General features: G+C 41.2%; 2 protein-coding genes across 2 annotated transcripts in view; one reads left to right on the top strand and one right to left on the bottom strand.

The window, feature by feature from the left end:
* The window catches only part of SMIM13 (small integral membrane protein 13), a 76,781-nt gene extending 68,533 nt beyond the window's left edge, over positions 1-8,248 (top strand). The window contains exon 3 of the transcript XR_015695693.1: positions 7,737-8,248. The gene's annotated coding sequence lies outside the window, so the exon portion shown is untranslated. The remainder of the gene's footprint in view (positions 1-7,736) is intronic.
* NEDD9 (neural precursor cell expressed, developmentally down-regulated 9) overlaps positions 1-25,210 on the bottom strand; it is an 82,664-nt gene that overhangs the window by 29,648 nt on the left and 27,806 nt on the right. The window contains exon 2 of the mRNA XM_087707466.1: positions 15,620-16,045. Coding sequence (XP_087563592.1) covers positions 15,620-16,045 — 426 coding nt within the window. The remainder of the gene's footprint in view (positions 1-15,619; positions 16,046-25,210) is intronic.

Here is a 25,210-nt window from a genome sequence, read left to right as displayed (position 1 = left end):
AGCCATACCCTTACCCTAGCTGATGAGAGCTAAATAGCTTGAAATAGATCTATACTAGTCTCCCTTTATTTATTTATCAGCACAAATATAACAAATGTAACAAAAAGGCAACAGTAAAAAAATATTGGGTTTCTGCCTGGATGGTCTCTTGTGACGAGCCGAAGGACAGAGAATGGAAGTAGTGATCTTCCTCCCATATTTGGGCATACCAGGGGTTGTGACTTTAAATATATATGTATATATGTGTGTGTGTGTGTGTGTGTTATGTGTATATATATGTGTGTGTGTGTGCGCGTGCGTGCGTGCATGCATGTTATGTGTGTGTATACGTACGTACGTACGTACGTACGTACATACATACATACATACATACATACATACATACATACATACATACATATATATATATATATATATATATATATATATATATATATAGTATATAAATACATTATGTAATTTTATTGACATGGTGACTTACTCAGAAACTGCACCGACCTTGGAAGATAAGCATAGGACATGAGATGGTTCTTATTATCTCTCTAAGTCCAAAAAACTCTTTATGCCCAAGAGTTAAAGAAACTTCTTGAATGAGAAGCAAAACACCTTCAAAGAAAGTCCAGTTGCCTCTTGAAAAAGCACCTTTGAGTCATTATGCCCAACAATTCCATATTATGATGTAATAATATAATATTATAATGTAATAAGAATCATCATATCATAATATAAGCACTATCATGTTACAATATAAGCACTATCGTAATATAATGCTTAATATACATTGTTTGTTACACCTGTCTAAAGACTTTCAATAGTTATTTGAAGTTGTTTATTCAGAAGGAAATATTTTATAAACGAATTTTGCTTCCTTGTATTCTTTTAACCCTGTTGAAGGTCAAAAGGAAATGATGATATAACGTGACTCAACAAAGGCCATTTCTGTCTATGCTTCTAAATGTTTTAAGCAAAAGACTGAAGGCATCAGACTGAAGAGTTTTGGGGGAAAGGTGCTTTCTTTTATTTCCTGCTATAGGCCAAAGGGATCTGTTAAATGGCAGTTTCTAAAAACAGTACACAATGTAATTAAAACAAATTGTTCTTAATGAAAGAATCCAATGTTCTCTCCAACTTTTAGAACGTAGTTGACACTGAAGCATGCATCAACTTAAGTTGTGTTAAAAAAAATGTAGATTAAAAATCCTTTCAATGTTCACTGAACTGGAACAATAGCAAATGTGATGACATTTGCATACAAAGAGATCATTCTGATTTTGCAAAATAAACTGATTAACAAACTTCTTTTTCTCCTGCAGAACTTCACCACAGAGTAGAAGGTCTTGGGCTTGGTAACACACACACACACACACACACACACACGCAAACACGGTCTGCACTCCATAGAACAAGTCTGCCCATAGGACCCCCTACCCACCTCCCTAGAACATGCCCACCCAGGCAATCCTCTGTCTAATACTACCACCTCTTCCACACTTAACAAGGCACCACAGTCCAAGGGTTATGAGAATAATAGGTCTGCTGTTGTTGAGTGATGTGATCATGTGACATTGCGTTTTATCACCGAAATACTTAGACATGGCACTCCCAGTCCCAATTACTATCACAACCCCTCGATTTATGATCAAAATGGAACCCAAAATTTCTGTTGCTAAATAAGACAGTTGTTAAATGAGTTTTGCCCCCTTTCTTGCCACAGTTGTTAAGCGAATCACTGCAGTTGTTTGGAACATGGTTCTTAAGCAAATCTTCCTTGTTAAGTTTGGAACGTGGTTGTTAAGCAAATCTTCCTTGTTAAGTTTGGAACATGGTTGTTAAGCAAATCTTCCTTGCCCATTGACTTGGCTTGTCAGAAGGTGGCAATAGGCGATCACATGACCTTGAGAAACAGCAGTGGAGATGGCACTTAGATCCTAAAAAATTGGCTTGTATGTGTCCAAATTTACAACCTAAATGCCGGAGATGTGATTGTGTTGATGTTATGTATTACCATATATGGTGGACTTGTAAAAAGGTTAAAGCATTTTGGATAAAAATATGGTGGATTATGCAAAATATTCTTAAAAAGAGGATAAAAGTTTACTCCTCAGTTATTCCTGTTAGGTATAATTCCAGACTGTACAGTTATAGAGACTAATATGATTTTGAACCTTACAACGGCAGCAAGACTGTTGGTGGCGCGGTTCCACCACAAAACCGCAGTAGAATAAAGCGCGCTCGACGAAAGCGCGTACGTGACGTCATCACAGCGCGACGAAAACAGCACGCTGTGAGCGGTAAACTTAAAATTAACGCGTAAATCTAAACCTAACGCCCCCAAACCTAACCCTAAACCTAACCATAAGCCTAACCCTTAACCTAACCGTAAACCTAACCCTAAACCTAACCCTTAACCTAACGCTAAACCTAACGCTAACCCTAACGCTTAACGTAACCCTAACCCTAACCCTAACCCTTAGCCTAACCCTAACCCTAACCCTAACCTTTATGTGAATCGGCTTGCTTTAATTTAATTTTAATTTTAATTTAATTTATTTTTAATTTTATTTGTCGCGCTGCTGATGACGTCAGGTACGCGCTTTAATCGGGCGCGCTTTAGTGGACCGCGGTTTTGACGGGTCACGGGTGGCGCAGTACTGGAAGAAGGAAGAATTGCCTACTATTCAAGAATGGACACTAAAAGTAGCAAACTTAGCAGAGACGGCAAAAATATCAGCATACCTTAAGGACCATTCAGATGAGAAATATAAGCTGGAATGGAGAAGATGGATTGACTATATTCAGAATAAATATGGGACTAAGAAACTCCAGATAGCTTATGAGTGAATGAGCAAGGAAGGATACAATTTGCTTAAAGTTAGCTTCACAGAAGGGGAGTTAAAGTACAAGTGAGGGATGATACTAAAGTCTGTTAGTTTATTTTAGAATATGGATGTTAATGTTTATACCCTGTATTTGCTCTGGGAGGTTGGGGGGGATTGGGAGGAGTTGGGTTTGGGGGGAAGGGGAGGCATATATTTGTAAAACTTTTTTCTTTAAAATTTTCAATAAAAAAGAGAAACAGCAGCCAAAGGTGAGTCAGCCAAGTACCTGAATTTTGATCATGTGACCATGGAGATGCTGCAACAGTCCTAAGTGTGAACAATGATCTTAAGTCCCTGTTTTCAGCGCTGTTGTAATGGTCACTAAACAAACTGTTGTAAGTCGGGGACTATCTGTATACATCAATGAGAATCCATGCTTTATTTAAATTTAACTTTTAAAAACATGGTTGGTTAGCTTTATTGGATTTCTGCCCTTTGCAGCACTCAGAAACTTCACTTTGCAAGGCTCACAGCAAAAAACCATCAAGGGAAGCCATCATCAGTTCTGACTCACAGTTAGCCACTTTCACAAGTAAAAAACACCCCTATATATCACGCAGTGCCCTAAAAAGAGTTTTATCACCCTAATGGGAGATAATTTCTAGTTATTAAGTTTTTGCTTTAGTTTCACATTGTTTCCATGTAGAATAAATATATACGTGGGTGGAGTGACAGTTTCCTGGAAGACTCAACTCAGCCACAGCCCACAAAAAAGATTTTTTTTAAGCACCTCCTTCCATAAAGCATCGTGCAAAAAGCCCAGGATTTCCATGAATTTCTTCCAGAGAGGAGGAGAAAAACATGTCGCCCATCTGTTAGGGTAACTGTTTAATACTGTAGGTGCCAAAGGAGAGTTAATCAGCTGAGCAAATGTTTGTGCCACTTGTCTGAGCATATGTAGCTAGTAATTATGTGTATCTGTACTTTTGTGCATGGCGTTGCACATGACTGCAAATAAACGACGTGTTTGTAAAGATGAATAAAATTCAGTGGAGCTCTGCAAATAGTTACATTATGAAAAGGATGAAGAAACGGAACCACATTGAAATAAAACAGAAACTTCTCTTCCAACCAGCCTTGTCATTAAATGTTTTCCCAAGAACTGGCTGTGGCCAATGGTATGTCTGCCTAGTTAGCAGCTGGATCTGGCCCACAAGTACACTCAGTGTTGGTCAGATGTTGTTATGTTATGTTATGTTGATTTTATTTATATGCCGTCCGTTTCCCCCGAAGGAGACTCAGGGCGGCTCACAACTCAACCAGGGAAGGGGGATACAAACAAGAATTTAAAACAACATAAAAACAATGCATGATTAAAACACAACAGTCATACCAATTCGAGGCGGGGGCAACAGTTCTTTAGCCCCAGGCCTGTCGGAACAGCCAGGTTTTAAGGGCTTTGCGGAAGGCCTGGAGGGTGGTGAGGGTGCGAATCTCCACGGGGAGTTCGTTCCAGAGGGTCGGAGCAGCCACAGAGAAGGCTCTCCTCTGAGTAGTCGCCAGTCGACACTGGCCAGCGGATGGAATTCGGAGGAGGCCTAATCTGTGGGATCTAATCGGTCTAGTGGAGGTAATTGGCAGCAGGCGGTCTCTCAAGTACCCAGGTCCAATACCATGAAGGGCTTTATAAGTGACGACTAGCGCCTTGAAGCGTATCTGGAGACCAATAGGCAGCCAGTGCAGCTCGCGGAGGATAGGTGTTACGTGGGTGAACCGAGGCGCACCCACGATCGCTCGCGCGGCTGCATTCTGGACAAGCTGAAGTCACCGAATGTTCTTCAAGGGCTGCCCCATGTAGAGCATGTTGCAGATGTGCTGTTAGATCTCAGTTGGCCTTTTATACCAAACTGTTTCGATTGTCCTTGAAGCCCTCGGGAAGTTCTGTTAAACAGAGTTTTGACAGGGGGGAAAAAGTGCATGTATTCATTTCATTTAGACCCAGAGCAATTATGGCATCTTTATATCTATGGAGATTTTCAATCATCCAGGTCAAGGTTGCCCCAAAGGTGCTTTTCAAACTGGACTTAAGTAGGTAGCAACTCGGCCGGCCATGCCCCCGAACTGGTTCTATCAGCACTGGCGCAGGTGATGCCATCTTGTTTTTTGCTTCTGCACATGCACATTTTTTTAACCTACTGCGCACCGCTGAAGCGCGTCCCTGAGCAAACTAGCAGTAGAAGAAGCTGGAACCACCCCTGTTCTGGGGGAAAGATATTGCAAAATCTCCATTCCCACCCCACTCCTGAGGGAAAAGATACTGCAAAATCCCCATTCCCCCCCCCCCCAAATAACCTGCTTTCCAGTTCCGTTCTCCTGTGCAGGGCAACAAAAGATAACCCAGCCAAAATAAGAAGATCAGCTGGGACTTGGGAGGCAGTGAATAGAAGGGGGCGAGGCCAGCCAGCAGTGGTATTTACCGGTTCTCCGAACTACTCAAAATTTCCGCTACCAGTTCGACAAAACTAGTCAGAACCGGCTGAATACCATCTCTGCTGTCATGGGAAGGAAGTTGGGTTGCAAAGGAATTATTGGCCCACTCATCCAGTGAACCTCCAGGGCCGAAAGTGAAGTAGAAGCTGGGTCTCTAAACTCTCTCCCAGTTCTACACCTGATCCAGTATTCTGTAGTCTGCTGAAAACTCTTCGACTGAAACAAACTTGTGTTTCTGTAGTTGATTAGCTGTATTTATTTATTTATAGCTTTAAAAAAAATAAATCAAGGTGGCAAACATACAGAACGCTCCTTCCTCTCTTAATTTTCTCATACAATAATAATCCTGTGAGGTGGACTGGGCTGAGAGAGAGTGACTGGTTCAAAGTCACTTGGCTGATATTCCCACTTAAAGTGGGACTAGAACTCATAATCTCCCTTTTTTTAAAATCCTGGTGCCTTAATCACTAGATAAAACTGGCGCTCTGACTGGTTTGCTAATAAGGTCTTATTTTATTTTGTTGTTCTTTGCTGTTATTTTTCTCACTTGTTGTTTCTATTATTTTCATGTTCAGCCAGGTGCACTGAGTGACTTTTTTGAGAGAAAGGAAAAAGCAAGGTAAAATGTCTTCTAAAATAAGAAAAGAAAATGGATTGTTTAAATTTCTAAAATAAGTAAAAATCTAGACTGCGTTGAAACCAATGGAGCTTGCATTCAAGTGAACATATACATATCAAATACATATATTATAAGCTGTAGTGGTTTTTCATTTGCCTTTCATAATCAAGATAAAAAGTAATTAAGGCTCATTTGCCAAATTTGGTGTGAAAATGAATAAATCCGCTCACTCGGTCACAAAAGACATCTTTGTACAAATTCTGGTCTCTAACTCAAACTTTCTACGGTCACATTAGTGAATCACTCCTTATTCCTGGTTGAACAAGTCTTCAATTAGTGGTTTTCTGAGAAAGCCTGCCAGCTAAAGAATAGCCAGAGACCTGGGTGCTAATGGCTGAAATGAATGAAAGTGCTCAATAAATATGCGGAGCAAATAAAAGATGGAGCATTTCAGATTCTGTTACACTGGAAGCAAGCATAATGCATTTAATTGCAGGAGCCTTTTATACAAATCCACCCAAATCTAACACTGCTTCTCATTTTTTGAAATCAGGCAAGTTTGACAAATTTTTGTCCCATAAACCATTAACCAAAGTGCAGGCTAAAATCTGTTTCAGGGTGAAGATCAAGGAATGAACACATTAGTCAACAGGATGTACTATCAGTGTCAGATTATATCTAGCAATTAGGGGCATTAATTGTATGTGTAATCTGAAAGCACCTATTACTAAGCACTTCTACTAATAGCTACTGCATTCAGACTACAATCTGCATTAAGGAGCTGACTTTGGAAAAAAGACCTTGTGGCTGTGATTTCTGGCCTACTTCTGCACCCCAAAATTGCTTGAGCCGAGGTGGCGCAGTGGTTAGGGTGCAGTACTGCAGGCCACTTCAGCTGACTGTTATCTGCAGTTCAGCGGTTCAAATCTCACCGGCTCAAGGTTGACTCAGCCTTCCATCCTTCCGAGGTGGGTGAAATGAGGACCCGGATTGTTAGGGGCGATATGCTGACTCTGTAAACCACTTAGAGAGGGCTGAAAGCCCTATGAAGCGGTATATAAGTCTAACTGCTATTGCTATTGCTATTGATGGGATGTTCTGGAGAATTTGAAAACACGTGTCTTTTACGCTGTTTTGATTAGTTGATAATTAGAATCAATCATTTAGCATAGTTTACACTTTTGCTGTTAATATGGCCCAACAGTCTGAAGACAATGCTTTTGTCACCATGAAAGTGTGTGAACGTTTGAAACCATTGTTTTATATGATAATCTCATTTTTGCAGACTATTTCCTTGAACTGTTTAAAAGCGATAACCTCTATTTGAGGGGGGGGGGATGTGAGAAATTTAAGTGATTAGCAGAGAATTAGAGCATCCTGCTCACCAGAACCACAACTATTTTGGCATGTTTAAAACGAGAAATGAAACTATACACTGATGTTTAGACCTCCTTTTCTAAAGTAAACTTCACTTTGAGAATGATGTAGCAATAAATTGGGGGCATTATGCGACCAAGGTTGAAACGAGGGCATATGGGGCGGGGGGGGGGGCGGGAGGAAGTATTCTCCAAATGGAAAAAAAATGGTTCACAAGCTAACTTCAAATAGTGCAGATGTTTTTCTCCCTTTGATGTTAAAATATCTTGTGCAGAAAGAATAAACAAAATTTAGCTGCTTTCACCATAACCACAGCCTCTGGCTTTCAAAGAGCATGTGAACAACAGCAATAAACAATAATGGGCTAGAGAAAATGTTTTTTTAAAAAACTTTCAATCTTTTCCCCTCCTCTCTCTCTTTCTTAATTGAAGTCGTGATTGCTGCTTAATTGGAAGGAAAGACATGGGAACATGGAACAGTATGACGATGAGACTCATTACCGAGGGAACCTTTGCCAATTTCAAGTGGGATAGAGAAAAAAAGAGAAGTTCCTTTCTTTTGGTAAGCCTCATGGAAGCACAGTTTTGAACAGTTTGCTCCACGATGTTTATATGATCGTATAAATGCCTTTGATGGGAGTTATCTTTCTATTTAGTCTGTGATACAATACTTTTAAACACTTGGTAGCCCACCAATTTTGGAAATACATTTTTAATAACAAGTAGCAGGCTCTGGCTTTGCTACGATACACAATCCCTTTGTGCTGCTTTTGACGGGGATTTAATTATGAGTGGAGCTCAGCCACAGCATTTGTTGTCAGTGCCAAGATTTCAGACCTGGAATAAACAGCATTGTAATAAACGGTGCCATGGACACACATTCAAGAATGCAGTGAGTTTCTCTACTGGCTAAAATAGGGACGCGGTGGCTCAGCTGAGCTCGTCGGTCAGAAAGGTTGCCAGTAAGAATAGAATAGAATAGAATTTTATTATTTGTATGCCGCCCTTCTCCGGGAGGACTCAGGGCGGCGAACAATTCAAGGGGGAAAAAGGGGAACATAAAAGACAAAATACAAATAATAAAAATAGGCAACAGTCGCACAACCATACATGTCGAGAGGGGAGGGAACTCATCACCCCCAGGCCTGCCGGCAAAGCCAGGTTTTGACGGCTTTTCGGAAGGCCTGGAGAGAGGTGAGGGTCTGAATCCCTGCGGGGAGTTCATTCCAGAGGGACGGAGCTGCCACAGAGAAGGCCCTCCCCCGGGTAATAGCCAGGTGGCATTGGCTGGTAGATGGCACCCGGATGAGGCCAACCCTGTGAGATCTAATGAAGCGCAGCTTCTGCCAACCTAGCAGTTTGAAAACACGTAAAAAATGCAAGTAGAAAAATGGGTACCACCTTTGGTGGGAAGATAACAGCGTCCCGTGCTCCTTCGGCATTTAGTCACACCAGCCACATTACTACGGAGACGTCTTTGGACAGAGCTGGCTCTTCGGCTTTCAGATGTATTCTTAATATTTTTTATAAAAATTATCAAAATATAAAAATACAAATGAAAATGAAAATAGTGCGGAAATGGGAAAAGAAAAAAAGGGGGGGGGAGAGAAGTGTAGGATAAAGATTAAAATGATTTCTCCATCATCACTCCATCATCAAATCTATTCTTGATCGCACTAAACCTTTTAAGGATATGTGTTGTGGCCCAGCAGGAGCCGTTGGAGCTGCCACCAGACTCCGACAGCGAGGGGCCCTATGAGTCAGCTCTGGAGGATGTGGAGGACCCTGGACAGGGTTCCGACTCCGAGCAGGGCACAGAGAGGCTGGTTGGCCACCAGGAGGCGCCTGAGCCTTGGACCAGTGGGGAGGAGACAAGGGAGAGTGATCCAGAAGCCAGCAGTGAGTTGTTCCGGGATGCCTGGCACCAAAGAGCTAATAGGCATCAGGAACAGTTGCACAAGTACAGGAGGTAATTGCACTCAGCTGGTGGTAATTAGGCTCCTCTCCAGACTATAAAAAGACTGCTTGTGCACACACCCTTTTGCAGAAGTCAACGCAGGAACTAATGTCGGAGAACATTATTATGAGCTTGGTAGGCTGGATTTCTGCCACGGCTTATCTGTGTTGGATTGCTGCCAAGGACCTGTCTGTCTGTTAATTAAATGCCGTAATTTATCTTTGACTCATGTGTTGGTGTGGGACGAGGGGGGTCAGAACAGATATGTATGTACATGTTACTTACTATGCATTATTCTCTAATTCCTAGCAACAGTGGTACATTGAGGGACAGTGGAACAGTGTCAGGTGTTTTGAAACTATCATCATTTAAATCAGAAAGTGTCCAAATACACACATTCGAAAGATCAGAATCTTGTTCAATGGTATGAGGTTTCCCCAAAGTTTATTTATCTTATTTACCTTCTAAGTCCAGCAATAGCTGTGATGAATAAATCAAATGGGCAGGATGTCAGGTGGACAATTCCAAGCCTCCTGTCCACAGCCCAGAATGTCTCGGTCCACCAATCTTCCATACCCTAGGGCACTTCCATACCCTTCTCACCGCTGTTCCTGACAGCAGTAAATCCAGGTAGCTCTCACCCAAACATTGCCACAATTTCCCATTTGCATAAAGTGTCCTGAAAACTACAGGCAAGAAAAAGGACTTCTCAGATTGAAAAACCATTTCAGTTACTTCTAAGCTCACCGCAAAGCTAAAGAATGAACAATAGCAGTTAAATCTAAACATTTTATCACTGCTGGTGGGAAAACCTGGGAAGGAGTGGTGGGTTTCAAAAATTGTTGGAACCTACTCTGTGGGTGTGGCCTCCTTTGTGGGAGTGGCTTGCCGCCCATGTGACCGGATGGGAGTGGCTTGCCCACCCATGTGACCTGATATGAAATTATGAATTAGTACTTAGGTCGGTCCAAGTAGCTATTCAGAAACTCTGGCATTGAAGCACGCAAGTCTTAAAGCTGTCAAGTTACAAGATCCTTGCCAGTGGTGGGTTTCAAAATTTTTTGGAACCTCTTCTGTAGGTGTGGCCTGCTTTCCGGGTCCACTGGTGGAACCTCTTCTAACCGGTTCGGTAGATTTGACGAACCGGTTCTACCGAATAAGTGCGAACTGGTAGGAACCCACCTCTGCTGGGAAGCCATCAAGGATCTCAAAATTGTTCAAGAATTAGGGCTTTTTGGACAGTCAGAATTATGGACATTTAGATAGAAGTAGCAAACGTGTTGTAAATGTATTGGGAAGTCGGCCTTTTTTATTTGTTTTTGCGACCTACAATCCCGATTGAGAATCTCATTTTCAAAGACTTATTCAAGCCATCCATCACTGATTTCAGCCAATTTGAAAGCATTTGTTTTCAGAGCTTATTTCAGCACTGAGAGAGAAGTTGATCCAGCAATGGCCTTCACATTCCTCAGTTATGGCATCACTCTAATCACCTGCCTGGAGACATCTCTCCGACCTGCCTTTCCATGCCCGCCAGCAATAACTGCTGTGTGAGCATGGTTTTATAATGCGCAGTGCTTATCTAATGGAAACTGTTAAGCAGCAAACACTGTGTTCCACACAGAGGGAATTAGCCACTTGTAAGGAGCTCGGTGCCCGCTCCCTTTCATAGTTATAGTTTTTTTAAAGATCTCTTTGAACAACTGGTCCCTGCAGATATCTGCTATTTTAATAGAGGCACATGGACTAAGTGGCACCAGGTTTTTGTCCAGCTCGTTTTCCTGATATGCTCGTTTGCTCTTTCGTGACATATTTTCCATGTTGAGAACCATTTGCAAGTGTTTATTCCAGCTGTGCAGCTCTATTTTCTCATGCGCTCTACATGGGGCAGCCTTAGAAGAGTATTCGGAGACTACAACTCGTCCAGCTTATCATCTTGCCTTCTCATTGAACAAGGATGATGACAAACGGTGGTTTGTATGAGAAAACCTTGCTAGAAAACAGGAGCAAGCCATTTGCAGGCTGGTTGAAGGCTTCCAGATATTTGACCCTCTGCTATTAATAAGGCTCTCTGAGATTATGTGAGATGGAATATTTTTAACTCCACGGCCTTGCCAAGACACACAGAATACTTGCAAGTATTCCCTGTATTAAGCACAGCAGCTCATTTAATCTGCTAGGGACAGGTGTTGTCAGTTGAAGGAATGACATTCATATTTTAGGTGTCAAGTATTTATTTTATTATTTGTTTTTTATTAAATTTATATTTAATATCTCTGGGCGGCATGAAGGAGTTCATCAATATACTTTTTGTTTTTTTGCAAGTAGGAGATATATGATGGGATGCCATCTCATATTTCTTAGGGTTACAGCTTCAGGTTATGTAATTTGGCTTTGATTTTAATAGCAATAGCAATAGCAGTTAGACTTATATACCGCTTCATAGGGCTTTTAGCCCTCTCTAAGCGGTTTACAGAGTCAGCATATCGTCCCCACAGTCTGGGTCTTCATTTTACCCACCTCAGAAGGATGGAAGGCTGAGTCAACCCTGAGCCGGTGAGATTTGAACCGCCGAACTGCAGATAACAGTCAGCTGAAGTGGCTGCAGTACAGCACTCTAACCACTGCGCCACCTCGGCTCTTTAACCTCGAATAAAGGTAGGATTCAATTTACAACCATTTGTTTAGTGACAATTCCCAGTTACAACAGCACTTGTTGTGACTTATTACCATTTTTCATACTTACAGCCATCCATGGTCAAGCCGGGGCCGGATTTAGATGAAAAGAGGCCCTAGGCTATTCCACTTATGAGGTCCTTTCACCTCCCATTTTTAAGTTTGTAAATTACATGAGAGACAATAAAATACATCATTACTGTGATATATCAATATATATCAATATATATAGCTGGCCTCCCGACGGAGGGCGGCTCCGCTCTGTGGCAAAGGCAGCGAGGCCAGCCGCCTTCCCTGCTGCGCTCAGCTGCCCGGCTCAGCCCCCTCGCCCTCACCTGCCTGGCCGCTGGTGGGCTCCGCGTTGACGGTGCGGCTACTGGGAGCGGCCGCGCCTCTCGCCCGACCGCCGGTGCCGGGAACGTGGGCGGGCTCCCCAACTGCCGCGGCACTGGAACGATCTTAACCAATACATTTTTATGTTTGTTTATTAGTCATATGCATAGAATTTCTCCTTATTTTCAGTTCAGTGTTTTAGTGTTCACTGTTTTTAGAATAGTGTAATTTTAATTTTGCTAACAATTTGAATGTAGGCCCCTCTTGATCTTGAGGCCCTAGGCTGAAGCCTAGTTAGCCTATAGGGAAATCCGGCCCTTGGTCAAGTGATCAAATTTCGGACACTTGGCAACTAGCTCATATTTATGACAGTTGCTGTTTCCCAGAGTCATGTGATCACCTTTGGAGACCTCCTAACAAGCAATGTCAATGGCGAAGCTAGGTTCACTTAACAACGGTGTTACTAATTTAACAACTGCAATAATTCATTTAATAACTGTGGCAAGTAAGATCATAAAATAGGGCTCAACTCAATTAACAACTGTCTCACATAGCCACAGAAATTTGGCACTTAGTTATGGACGTAAGCCGAAGACTACCTGTACTCATATGAACTTTGCTTTCGACTCCAAGTGTCCACTAAATGGTCACTCTTCAAATATAAGTTTTGCCAACATTTAAGTCCAAAAGAGTTTCCTATACAGTGATGTCAGCCTTTCCAGAGTAGCCCGGAGGAGGAGGAGGAGGAAGAGGAGGAGGAGGAGGAGGAGGAGGAGGTGGTGGTGGTGGAGGAGGAGGAGGAGGAGGAGGTGGTGGTGGTGGTGGTGGTGGTGGAGGAGGAGGAGAAGGAGGAGGAGGAGGAGGAGGAAGAAGAGGAGGAGGAAGAGGTAGCAGTGGCAAGGAAATGATTTCATATCAAGGTATTTTATATTGGAATTTAGTTAAGCAAATGAAATCAGTTTAGACATAATTTACAGTACAATTTCAAAATTCACAGAACCCAGTTGGCCATCTGTCATCTGCTATCCCCAAATCCTACTTTGCAATCTCCAAACCACCCACACCACAAGCTGCCCAAATTTGGTAGCCACATTTTCAGTGACGTAATTTGTTAAAGACTTTTTGTTAAACCAAGGGTTAGAACAGATGGGTTATGCCTCAATGTACTCCCAATTCATCTCCCTACTGGTACATCCTCGAATCTCTGTCATCTCCCCCAAACGGGCACAAATATTTCCCCCATGATTAAATCCGGTATCTGTGGACGGTTTGCCCAGTAAATAAATGAACTAGAAAGTCATTTGCTGTCTCTAGAAAATATGCCTATTGCAATGGGGGAAGCAGGGAAGAATCCACAATCAAAATATCAGATAAGGTTTCTCCCCCACCCCACAAAAAAAGGCTGAATAGAAAATGGAATTCTTAAATTCTTACTGGTTTTAAGTTTCTCTAAATTAAATGGGGGTGTAATTCAGGGTAAGCTGGAAGGATTCATAGTTGAAAAGGCAGTCAGAACGTCAGCTCCTATCAACTTCAGTGTTAAGATTAAACTTTGGCACTGCCAGACATGTGCTTCCTAGCTGTTGTATGTCATTGCAACACATTCACAATGGCTAAAGAACCAGACTTAAGTATTCCGAGGAGTATTCTGATAATCCTGCTTTCCAGCCTCATTATCAGAGGAACTGCAAAGGTTTTATTTTAAAAATAAATATATTTTTTTTCCCCTCCAGCTTTTAATAGGCAATTACCTTGACTCATGCCAGGGACGTGTTAACGCTATAGAGGAGTGCCAGGTGACACTTTCTCTGCTCTAGATTTTACACCGAGTTACACCTTTTAATTATGATTATCCAGGCTTCCTGTTATTTCTGGCATGGTCATAATGCCACGCTTGCATCATTCCACATAACCTGCAACATACCTTCATTAAACAAACAGGCACTTTTATCTAAAGCTGGTGTTTGCATAATTTTGGTACAAATAAAGAACGTGTGACCGACGAAGTGTCTAGAATGATATGTTCTTGGAGGCTGCGCATACTGCGAACCACACTCAATACCATTGGTGTGGATTTATGTTAACAAAACCCTAAGGCAAAAAATTATTGGAAAATGATTCAATCATGGTTAGAACAAATGGTGGGAGACCAAATCTTGTTCAAACCGGAAATTTTTCTCCTAGGTATAATACCGGAGGGGTATAAGAAAGATACACTTTATTTAATTATTCATGTACTAACTGCGGCGCGCATAACTTATGCACAACATTGGAAAAAAGAAAATACACCATCAGATCTAGATATAATCAGAAAAGTGTTGGCCTGGCGCGGAAGCAGATAGGCTCACTCTTGAACGTAAAAATAAAGGGGAATCAGAATATTTTGAAGTCTGGAACAGATTTTATGACTGGTATAAGACAAGGTGACAAGACCGGAACAAGCTGTATATACTGTGATTGGACAGAAGGAATGATAATGTATTTAGTAGGCTAATTGTTAATAGTTGTGACTAGCTGTGAATGTATAGTCACTCTGATTTCGCGGTACTGCACTGTTTTAAATGTAAAAATAATAAAAATATATTGGAAAAAAAACTCTAAATCTTAATTCCTTCCATAGGAGCCCCAAAACATCTTCATAACAGCATACAGGCTAGTTAATTTACAATTTGAGTTGAATTAGTTAAATAAAGTTAAGGCAGTGTTTCTCAACCTTGGCAACTTGAAGATATCTGGACTTGAAGATAGATGTCCAGACATCTTCAAGTTGCCAAGGTTGAGAAACACTGAGTTAAGGATTATTTGTGTACAGTTCTTTGGAATCTATCAAGGATGACTCAGTTCCACATATTCAATAGCATGAAAGGGAACACAAGGCCCTTGAGTGTATGGTCAGGCATCATTTGTGCTAGTATGGGACTGGTCCCAAACTGTCCAGACATTGGCCCAAACTCTACTGTTCCTGCTTCTGATTTGAATTTTGATTTGAATACATACATTTAGAGGATAGGATTCGGAGGAATTGTCTAATTCTATTATCCCTGTAGTGCTTTGACTATAATGGCTGTTCGTCCCCCTTGGTTATTAACATATTAGCTGGATACCCATGCTTTGCTACGAAACCATGCGGTCGGGCCAGCCCACAGGCCGGATGAGTCACACGCTGGCCACACCCATATAGGGTAACTGGCAGTTGGAACAGAGTTCCTTTCGGGTAGGGAGGGGGAGTAGAGTGTCTAACTCCTTAGCATCGACGTGTCTTAATACAATACTGCATTTTCAGCCCCGCAATAATGTGTTTCATGCACATGCTTTGGAAGCAGATGCTTGAAATATCAGTTGCACCAACCTTATTGCCTGCATCAACTCCACCAAAACTTCTCTGCCCAGATGAAGGCACTTGGTAAACATCGTGGGCAGTGGGTACCTGGTAGATTCCCTGATTCAGATAAGAAGGCGGAACTTGATAGATGGGATCCCGAGGAGAGGAATGAGCATTTGGTACTTGGTAGACTTTTTGCTGATTAGGAGACTGAGTTGCTAGTCCTGAATTTGGCAAGTCCTGGTGGTGAGATGGGTTCTCTTGTACGGGGCCTACCAGAAGTTTCACACGGTTTCCAGGAACAATGCCTTGCCGTCCATGTAAAGAGCAGAGCCACCATCCTTCCAACCCTTCAGTGTTTTGTTCTATCACAGTCAAAATATCACCTTTCCGGAAGGCCAATTCTTCTGCACACTCTGGGACATTATCGTAAAGGGCTCTTGCCATAAGGTTCTGCAGAGAAAACAGACAAGGGGAAGGAGAATTTAATTATAACACAGCTAATTAATTGCATTATCAAATTTAGGATAAATATGTTACATAAATAAAATAACCCGAATGCATCTGCCTATACTTAAAAACATAGTTATTTTGCTAGTTGTGTGGAAATTAAATCTGTAAATTAAATCTTAAGATTACCAGTACTCTCATGAAGGGCATTTCAAATGTTTAATTTCTGATTATTCTGATTTCCAGAATTCACAATTTTAGATTGAAGCACTCACTTATCCTTGCTGAACTACAGGAATTTACAAACTTCAAGAGGGCATGCACTTTGCAAATTGATAGAAGAGAATATTTGCAGATCAGGATTGAACTGTGGGGTCCTTGATGCTGTCTGAGCTAGCATTGATGATGATATCTAGTTTGGTAATGAAACGTTTGCAAAAAAATAAAAAAATACCAAGCTCAAAGAATACCAAGGAGGATCCCACAGTTTGAAAGCTCCTGATACTACTTTTCTTGATATAGATTTTTTTTAAGCCACTACATTTGCCTTTTCAACATTCATACAGTAGGATTTTTATTCTTTCCAATCATTTTCTCTCTCTTACTAATGTCCCACACTTCTACCGCAAACCCATCTTGAAAAAGCAACCAGCTGAATAACTGTGCAAATACAATTCCTAAATAGCAATCACAACAAAAATGATTCTGGATGCTTTTTTAAAACTAAACCAGAAACCTCCTGGGAAGGCAGGAGAACAACTAAAAACCTGATTTGTTTTTTGAAATCATAGGTAAAATGGTTGTTGTTGTTACGTTGTTATTATTATAAATCTATTAGCTACTCAATTTCAATGGATTCCTCATGGGGCTTCCAATTCTCCTCCAATCATTCTGAGCCACCAAATCAGAAATGTATAAATGAATTGTTAGACTGCTGTCTAATCCTTTACTCAGGAGCTAATTTTTTTGTAAGCAAATGCTTTACGTAGTATGTTTTTTCCTGTCAGCTCAGCAGAGCATTCTTAATATCTAAAAGACTTATTTTCAATGTTTTAGTATTCATATTCCATCAAAGGTAGCTCCCTGCTAATTTTCAAGATACTGTGGGAAGTTATCATCCAGCCCTCCCCCAGAAAAAAATGAAATATCTTAGGAAATATTGAAAAGGCAGAATGTTTCTCTGGATGTGAAAAGAAAGAAGCATGCTTTAAAAGACAGAATAGTTCCCTGTAGCTTCCTGCACATCCACACTTTGTCAATAGGCCATTGAGAAGGCCAGGCTAGCCCACTTTACATAATAAAGACTTCCCCACTGCAGCTGCAGGGGGAAGGGATATTACTCAACTCTCCACATGGCATATGAGAACTCATCTATACCTGGATTCAAAACGCAGCCTAGAGAGTAGTCCCCTGCATGGCACCATGGGAGTCTGACAACCAATCAGAATACATTTCTTACACAGGAACAGGAAACAGAGAGGTGGGACTAAACAGGTTATAAAAAGCCTAGCAAGCCCCTCCCTCAGCCCTTCTCTTCTTCTCCACCAACATTGAAGCATGTGATCACCTTTTCTGTACAGGGCTCAAGCCATGTGGCCCTGTCCAACAATAAACCATCTTTCCAAGCAGCCTCCATGTCTCCAGTGTCTTTTCCCCCCACTTGGAGCCGAACCCAGAAGGACATTTCTTTCAACAATACCAAATCGAGTGGGGGAAATCAATACATTTAGCGCTCCCAAGTGCCTTTAACTTCCTGTTCTTTGAATCCAGTTCGCTCCTAAATCAGCTTCAATTGATAAGGAAATAATCAAGCTAAAGAAAGGCGGGATCCAATCTAGGTTTTGGCAGGAATCCACTGCAAAGCACCTTAGCTAATAGGTGGTAATATTAGCCCACACCTATTTTTTTAAAAAGTCTGCTATCTCCATTCATAGACAAAATATGCCTTGCCGTCATCCCCTCTCTTTTTGGCATATGGGGCTGTCTGGCACCATCTATACAGGAGTTTGTCAGCCAAGCAGACTTTGAGAGAAAAGGAGACAAACTATATAGTGAGTCTTATTATTATTAGAAATCTTCAGAGAGGCTTGTTGCGAAATATTTTCATTTCTTGGCTCTGCTAGATATTGCAAAGTACAGCTATTCATTTTGCGGCTTCAGTACTTCAAAGAGTTGCAAGCTCTGAAAAACCATGAGGAATGTATTACCTGGCCTGCTAACATACACAAGACAGGCAAGGCATCTCATTTCACCTATTTATAAGTTTTGCTCAAATTGCTGCTTCAACTACAAATAAATAATTGCCTACATTCCCTAAACCATAGCCGTTTAATCCATAAATGTAATAGGATGTGAGAATAACCTCGAGAAACGGGGGGAGGAGCCTCTATTATGAATAGGATTAGTATTCGTAATGGTTTTTCCAAGCTTGGTCTACCTCAAAGGGCAGACAATAAATCACTGGTTAGATTTGTACAACACAATAAGCTGTAAAACATGATTTATTAACCACAATAGTCTGCTTCATGCAAGACACCAAGATAAAGCCATACAAGTTAATTTATGGCTTATTGCAATCATTAAATCCAGCCACTCCCCAGAGGGGTTTACTTCAAAATCACAAGTATCTCAAAACTACGAGAGGAAGTGTGGTCTAGCGGTTAAGGTAACCAGGCTAATAAGTGGGAGACCATGAGTTCAAGTCCCGCTTTAGCCATGAACGTCAGCTGGGTCACTTTGGACCAGTCACTGTTTCTCAGCCCAACCCATCTCACACGGTGGTTGTTGTGGGGAAAATAGGAGGAAGAAAATGTGTTGGATGTGTTTGCCACCTTGTAAAAATGCAGGATATAAATAAACTACAACACACTCGGTTTGGAAAACTGCATTACACACGCAAACCAATTTCACAATAAGCTTAACTTTCTTTTTTCCCACATAGTGGGAAAAAAAAAAGAAAGAACAAGTGTTCTTTTCTGAATAATAAGCCACTTGATTAAAAGGTTTTAACACAGAAGTGATTCATATTCGTTGCTCACACCTTCCCGAAAGTATTTTTCATGAAAGTGGCCCAGAGGCAACTCTTCTTTGCTTTGGTGTTCTCCAGATGTGTTGGGGTTGCAATTCCAGAGCACCCAGCCTTTTGCCCTGTAGGCTAGAAATTCTGGGGAATGGATTTACAGTACATCTGGAAGGAGCAAGATAGGGAAAGCTGAACATCTGCATCGGCCATAGTACTCCATCTCTTTTGGTTGAAATAATACAGAGGATTCTGAAGAAAATATATTTTTAAAAGCAAATAAATGATTCAAGATAGTATACGTTTGCAGAGTCATCAAGCATAATTCATATTAACTGAAGTATTTTAACTCAGATATTTATACATATTACCATCATTATACCTCCATTTAACTACAATTGTTTAATTGTTATCCCTCCTTCCCTCCTTCCTTCCCTCCTTTCTTTTCTCCTTCTCTCCTTCGTTTCCCCCTTCCTTTCCTCCTTCCTTCCCCCTTCCTTCTCTCCTACATTCCCTCCTTCCTTCCCTCCTTCCTTCCCTCCTTGCTTCCCTCCCTCCTTCCCTCCCTCCTTCCTACCCCCCTTTCTTCTCTTTCTTCTCTCCTTCCTTCCTCCCTCCTCTCCTTCCCCTTCCTCCTCTTTACTCTTCCCCTCTTCTTCCCATTCCTCCCCTTTCCTACTCTTAATTCCCTCCCATTCTTCCTCTGCCTTTCCCTTTCTCCTATTCCTCTCCTTTCTCCTCTCCTTCCTATCTTTCCTTCCACTCCTCCCTCCATCCACCCTATCCGTTGTTGTGTTTACATATTACATATTACATATTTACATTTAGCTTTCTTAGCCTTGCATTCCTAATGCCTTTTTTTGTCGTTGTCTTAAATTGAGAACTAGATCATTATAAAAAACAAGCCAGTTTGATGAACAAGAATTGATTTGAACATTCTACACAAATGGCAGAAGGCATTTAACAGTGCTGTCAGCTAATTAAAGGAGTTTTAGCTAACTAATTACCTGCCTTTTGACAAATTATGAGCTAGGTTTAAATACATTTACATATTCCCAAGATAATCAACGCGAATTTTAAAGGAAGTATATTTATAGTGTCATTCAATGTCAACCAAGAAATAAGCCCCGGGAGTTCAGTGGTATTTTTCTAAGTAAATGGAATATATTCTGGGCCTATTAGAAGTCTGATGCCAGCTAAATATGTATTCCTCTTCTTCAGAGTAATCTCTATCTTTATTTTAGACAGAAACAGATTTGGGGCCATACCTATTTCTGCTGCAAGGGTGCCTATTTGCTCCGAAGAGTGAAAAAAAAAAGTTGGTACAATGGTTAAGACACAGAAAGCCCTGGTTCCACCACAAAACCGCGGACGACAAAATCGCGGTCGATGAAAGCGCGCATTTGACGTCATCACAGAACGACGAAAACATCGCGCTGTGATCGAAAAATGTAAAAATAAAGCGAAAACCTTACCCTAACCCCCCCAAACCTAACCCTAAACCTAACCCTAAACCTAACCCTAAACCTAACCCTAAACCTAACCCTTAACCTAACCCTAAATCTAACCCTAAACCTAACCGTTAACGTAACGCTAAACCTAACGCTAACCCTTAACCTAACGCTAAACGTAACCCTAACGCTCTAAACCTAACCCTAACCCTAAACCTAACCCTTACCTTTATGTGAATCGGCTTGCTTTAATTTAATTTTTATTTCAATTTTTAATTTTTTCCGTCGCGCTGTGATGACGTCAAATGCGCGCTTTCGTCAATCGCACTTTTGTGGACCGCGGTTTTGACGGGTCACGAAAGCCCTGAGCTAGGAATGGGGAGTCCATGGGTTCAAGTCCTGCTTTAAGCATGAAGCCTGCTGGTAACTTTAAGGCAGTAGTTTCTTCTCAGCCAAACTGTACGGATTGGTCCAAGCAATTACCAAGAGTCTTACCACACATGCACAAGGCCATATCCGTGCACAAAGGCTTGGGAATAATGTGTATTATGTCCTTTTACCTTCATCCTCTTTTCACTGGTTGTGGCTGGCTCACCCACGTGGCCTATTAATGTTTCAACAATTTAGAATAGAATTCTTTATTGGCCAAGTGTGATCAGACGCACAAGGAATTTGTATCGGGCACATAAACTCACAAGTGTGGCTATAAAGAGCAAGTAATAGGTCATAGGCCATAAATCATAATTACAATCATAAATTATAAAGCACAACTGATAAATCATAAGAAAGCAATAGATTTTTGTTGGAATACACGCTAGAGGAGGAACATGTCAAAGAAACTATGGTCGCCTGGGCGAAAAATTTCGGTTACAATGTGGAATTGGCTAAGTGGGAAAAACTTTGGATACTTAATCAGAAACTAACAATGGCTATGGCGTATAAAGAAAACCTTTATAAGATGTTCTACGGATGGCATCTCCCCCCAGCACGGCTCTCCAAAATGTTTAAAAATCTGGCCCCAAATTGTTGGAAGTATAAAAAAACACCAGGCACTTTTTATCATATGTGGTGGACGTGCAATGAGGCAAAAAATTATTGGAAAATGATTCAATCATGGTTAGAACAAATGGTGGGAGACCAAATCTTGTTTAAACCGGAGATTTTTCTCCTAGGTATAATACCGGAGGGGTTTAAGAAAGATACACTTTATTTAATTATTCAGGTACTAACTGCGGCGTGCATGACTTATGCACAATATTGGAAAAAAGAAAATACACCATCAGAGCTAGATATAATCAGAAAAGTGTTGACCTGTGCGGAAGCAGATAGGCTCACTCTTGAAAATAAAAGGGAATCAGAATATGTTGAAGTCTGGAACAGATTTTATGATTGGTATAAGACAAGATGACAAGACTGGAACAAACTGTATATATTGTGATTGGACAGAAGGATTGATAATGTATTTAGTAGGCTAATTGTTAATAGTTGTGACTAGCTGTATATAATGTGAATGTATAGTCACTCCGATTTCGCGGTACTGCATGTTTTAGATGTAAAAATAATAAAAAATATATTGGAAAAAAAACCTTCTAAATCTTAATCCCTTCCATAGGAGCCCCAAAACATCTTCATAACAGCATACAGGCTAGTTAATTTACAATTTGAGTTGAATTAGTTAAATAAAGTTAAGGGTTATTTGTGTACAGTTCTTTGGAATCTATCAAGGCTGACTCAGTTCCACATATTCAATAGCATGAAAGGGAACACAAGGCCCTTGAGTGTGTGGTCAGGCATCATTTGTGCTAGTATGGGACTGGTCCCAAACTGTCCAGACATTGGCCCAAACTCTACTGTTCCTGTTTCTGATTTGAATTTTGATTTGAATACACTTCCTTCTAAATGCATTGCACTGATGGCTTTAAAGACCCAAACTGCTACAATTTCTAAGCAAAATCTTTTGCCAACCTCACTCAGATTAACAGTGGTGGGTTTCAAATTTTTTTAGAACCTCTTCTGTAGGTGTGGCCAGCTTTGTGGGAGTGGCTTGCAAGACATGTGACCGGGTGGGAGTGGCTTGCCGGACATGTGACTGGGTGGGCATGGCCAACTTGCAAAATGTGGTGAAACTCACTTAACAACGCTCTTGCTTAGCAACCAAAATGTTGGCTCAGGAAATCTGGCATTGAAGTGTGCAAGTCTTAAAGCTGTCAGGTTACACCTCTAACCCTTTAGAAAAATAAACCACAGGGGTGTTCAAACTTGACAGCTTTAAGACTTGTGGACTTCAACTCCCAGAATTCCTCCTCCAGTCATGTTGGCTCAGGAACTCTGGCACTGAAGCATGCAAGTCTTAAAGCTGTCAAGTTACAAGACCCTTGCATCCCTAACCCTTTAGAAAAAAAAACCCCAGGGGTGTTCGAACTTGACAGCTTTAAGACTTGTGGACTTCAACTCCCAGAATTCCTCCTCCAGTCATGTTGGCTCAGGAACTCTGGCATTGAAGCATGCAAGTCTTAAAGCTGTCAAGTTACAAGACCTTTGCACCCCTAACCCTTTAGAAAAAAAACCACAGGGTGTTCGAACTTGACAGCTTTAAGACTTGTGGACTTCAACTCCCAGAATTCCTCCTCCAGTCATGTTGGCTCAGGAACTCTGGCATTGAAGCATGCAAGTCTTAAAGCTGTCAAGTTACAAGACCCTTGCACCCCTAACCTTTTAGAAAAATAAACCACAAGGGTGTTCAAACTTGACAGCTTTAAGACTTGTGGACTTCAACTCCCAGAATTCCTCCTCTCGTTCTTCATCTTGATGATGTGCGGACGGGCGGGAGGGGAGGGAGCTGGAACCGGTTCTAAACTGCACTGTGGATTTGTGGAACCTCTTTTATAGAAGAGGTTAGAACTGGCAGGAACCCACCCCTGCAGATTAAGGCATCATCCATAGAAGGGTAAAATTTTCTGAGCATGCTAGAGAAGGTGGGAAAGGAGCTAGTTCTTTTGAAGCAAGGGAAGTGAAAATAAAATAAAACTCTGAAAGGCCACGAGCCAACGCATTTCGCAGAGCCAAAGGAAAGAGGCCAGTTAGGCAATAGGGTGGGACGACAGGGAGTATCCATCCTGTCTGATAAACTCAACAGGGAGAACGACAGTGACGTAAGCCGACCGTAAGAACCTAGTAAGGATATGCAGCCTCAGCGTAAACAGTAAAACAATAATCAATGCACCCTAAGTACAGTGGCTTCTTTAATATCTATTTGCATTTGGTGCAAAAGACAAGGCTGCGCGTTGCGAGCTTCCCTGGGCCACGATAATTAATAAGAAAACTGCTGAAGAAGGCTTTGCCCAGCCCTTCCCCGCCCTCCTTGGCACCGTTTGAAAGAAGGGCGAAAGAAATGCTCCCAGGCACGTATCTTTGTGTACCCTGAGCAATATACCAGGCTGATTTTTCTTTTCTTTCTTTTTTTTTAATAGTACAGACCGACACACCTACGCACACCATGAGTTTATTGTTAACCGTTTCCTTGGTAGCAATCACCTTTTTCTGAGTAAAAGAGGCATCATTTCCACTATGAGCTGTTGTATCTTTTATCTTGGTTAAGGGTGGGTGGAGGGTGGGAAGGTTGGAGGAAAGGAAACATACATGATGTAAGTGTCTCAAGCAAAAGCTACAGCAGACGAGTGCCATTTGCCAAGATTGTTTTAAAAAAGAGAAAAGAAAACCAGGATGAATTTGTAGCCGATCTTTCATAGGCTGTTTTATCTTCCTCCCACTGTTTGCCTTGCTTTTTTTATTGACTCCAAAAGGGAGATTTGTTTGGCTGCCGCCCTTATATTGTTTAGAAAGTTGTTGAAGGCCAGGTTCTTCTCTCAGGCCTTGGGTTTAATTTTGGACCTGTCGGTTTGCTTTGCCTGGCTTTATTTGAATTTTTTTCCACCCTCAGCTGAATTTTACTTGCAAGCCGCCCATGTGGAAGTCAGGCAAGCTCAGATGGCACCTGGCACCAACAAGGTTAGCTAAAATCTTAACAAATACCTCCCCAAAATGCTGGAAATGCGAATCAATACACGGAACATATTACCATTTATGGTGGATCTGTGACGAGGCTAAAATCTTTTGCAAAAAGGATCAAAAATTGGCTGGAGGAAATAACAGTGGTTAAAATTGAATGGAAACCTGAATTTTTTTAATTAGGAATTATGTCTGTGAAATACAAAAAAAGAAATCCAGTATTTAATACTACATATAATGGATGGATGGATGGATGGATGGATGGATGGATGGATGGATGGAAGCTTTTAGGAGGCTCTCAAAGTAGATATGAAGTTATAAAACAAGATGATCTAAATAATCTACGAGACCATATAATTACGGCAGCAAGGATTGCCTTTGCCCAGAAATGGAAAAACAAATTAATCCCAAGCGAAGATGAAATAATAAGAAAGATTATGGACTGTGCCGAAATGGATAAACTAACTAAAGAAATCCAGGGAAAGGAAGAATCAGAATTCTACCAGATATGGGATAAATGGTATAGGTGGATGGAGGAAAGAAACAAGAATCAATGAAGGAATGTAACAATACTCAAAAAATTATAGTTATGAGTAAAATAAAAGGGTTAAGAATGGTGAAATCCAAATGAAATGCAATAGAAGGGGAAATAATATAAGGTGAGCGGTAGTGATTGATAATTGCTATTAT

Source organism: Thamnophis sirtalis, unplaced genomic scaffold (genome assembly GCF_051295495.1).
Source record: "Thamnophis sirtalis isolate CommonGarterSnake01/CBP01778 unplaced genomic scaffold, rThaSir2_p1.2 scaffold_2, whole genome shotgun sequence".
Classification (NCBI taxonomy): Eukaryota; Metazoa; Chordata; class Lepidosauria; order Squamata; family Natricidae; genus Thamnophis; species Thamnophis sirtalis.
This window is presented reverse-complemented; position numbering and strand designations above follow the sequence as displayed.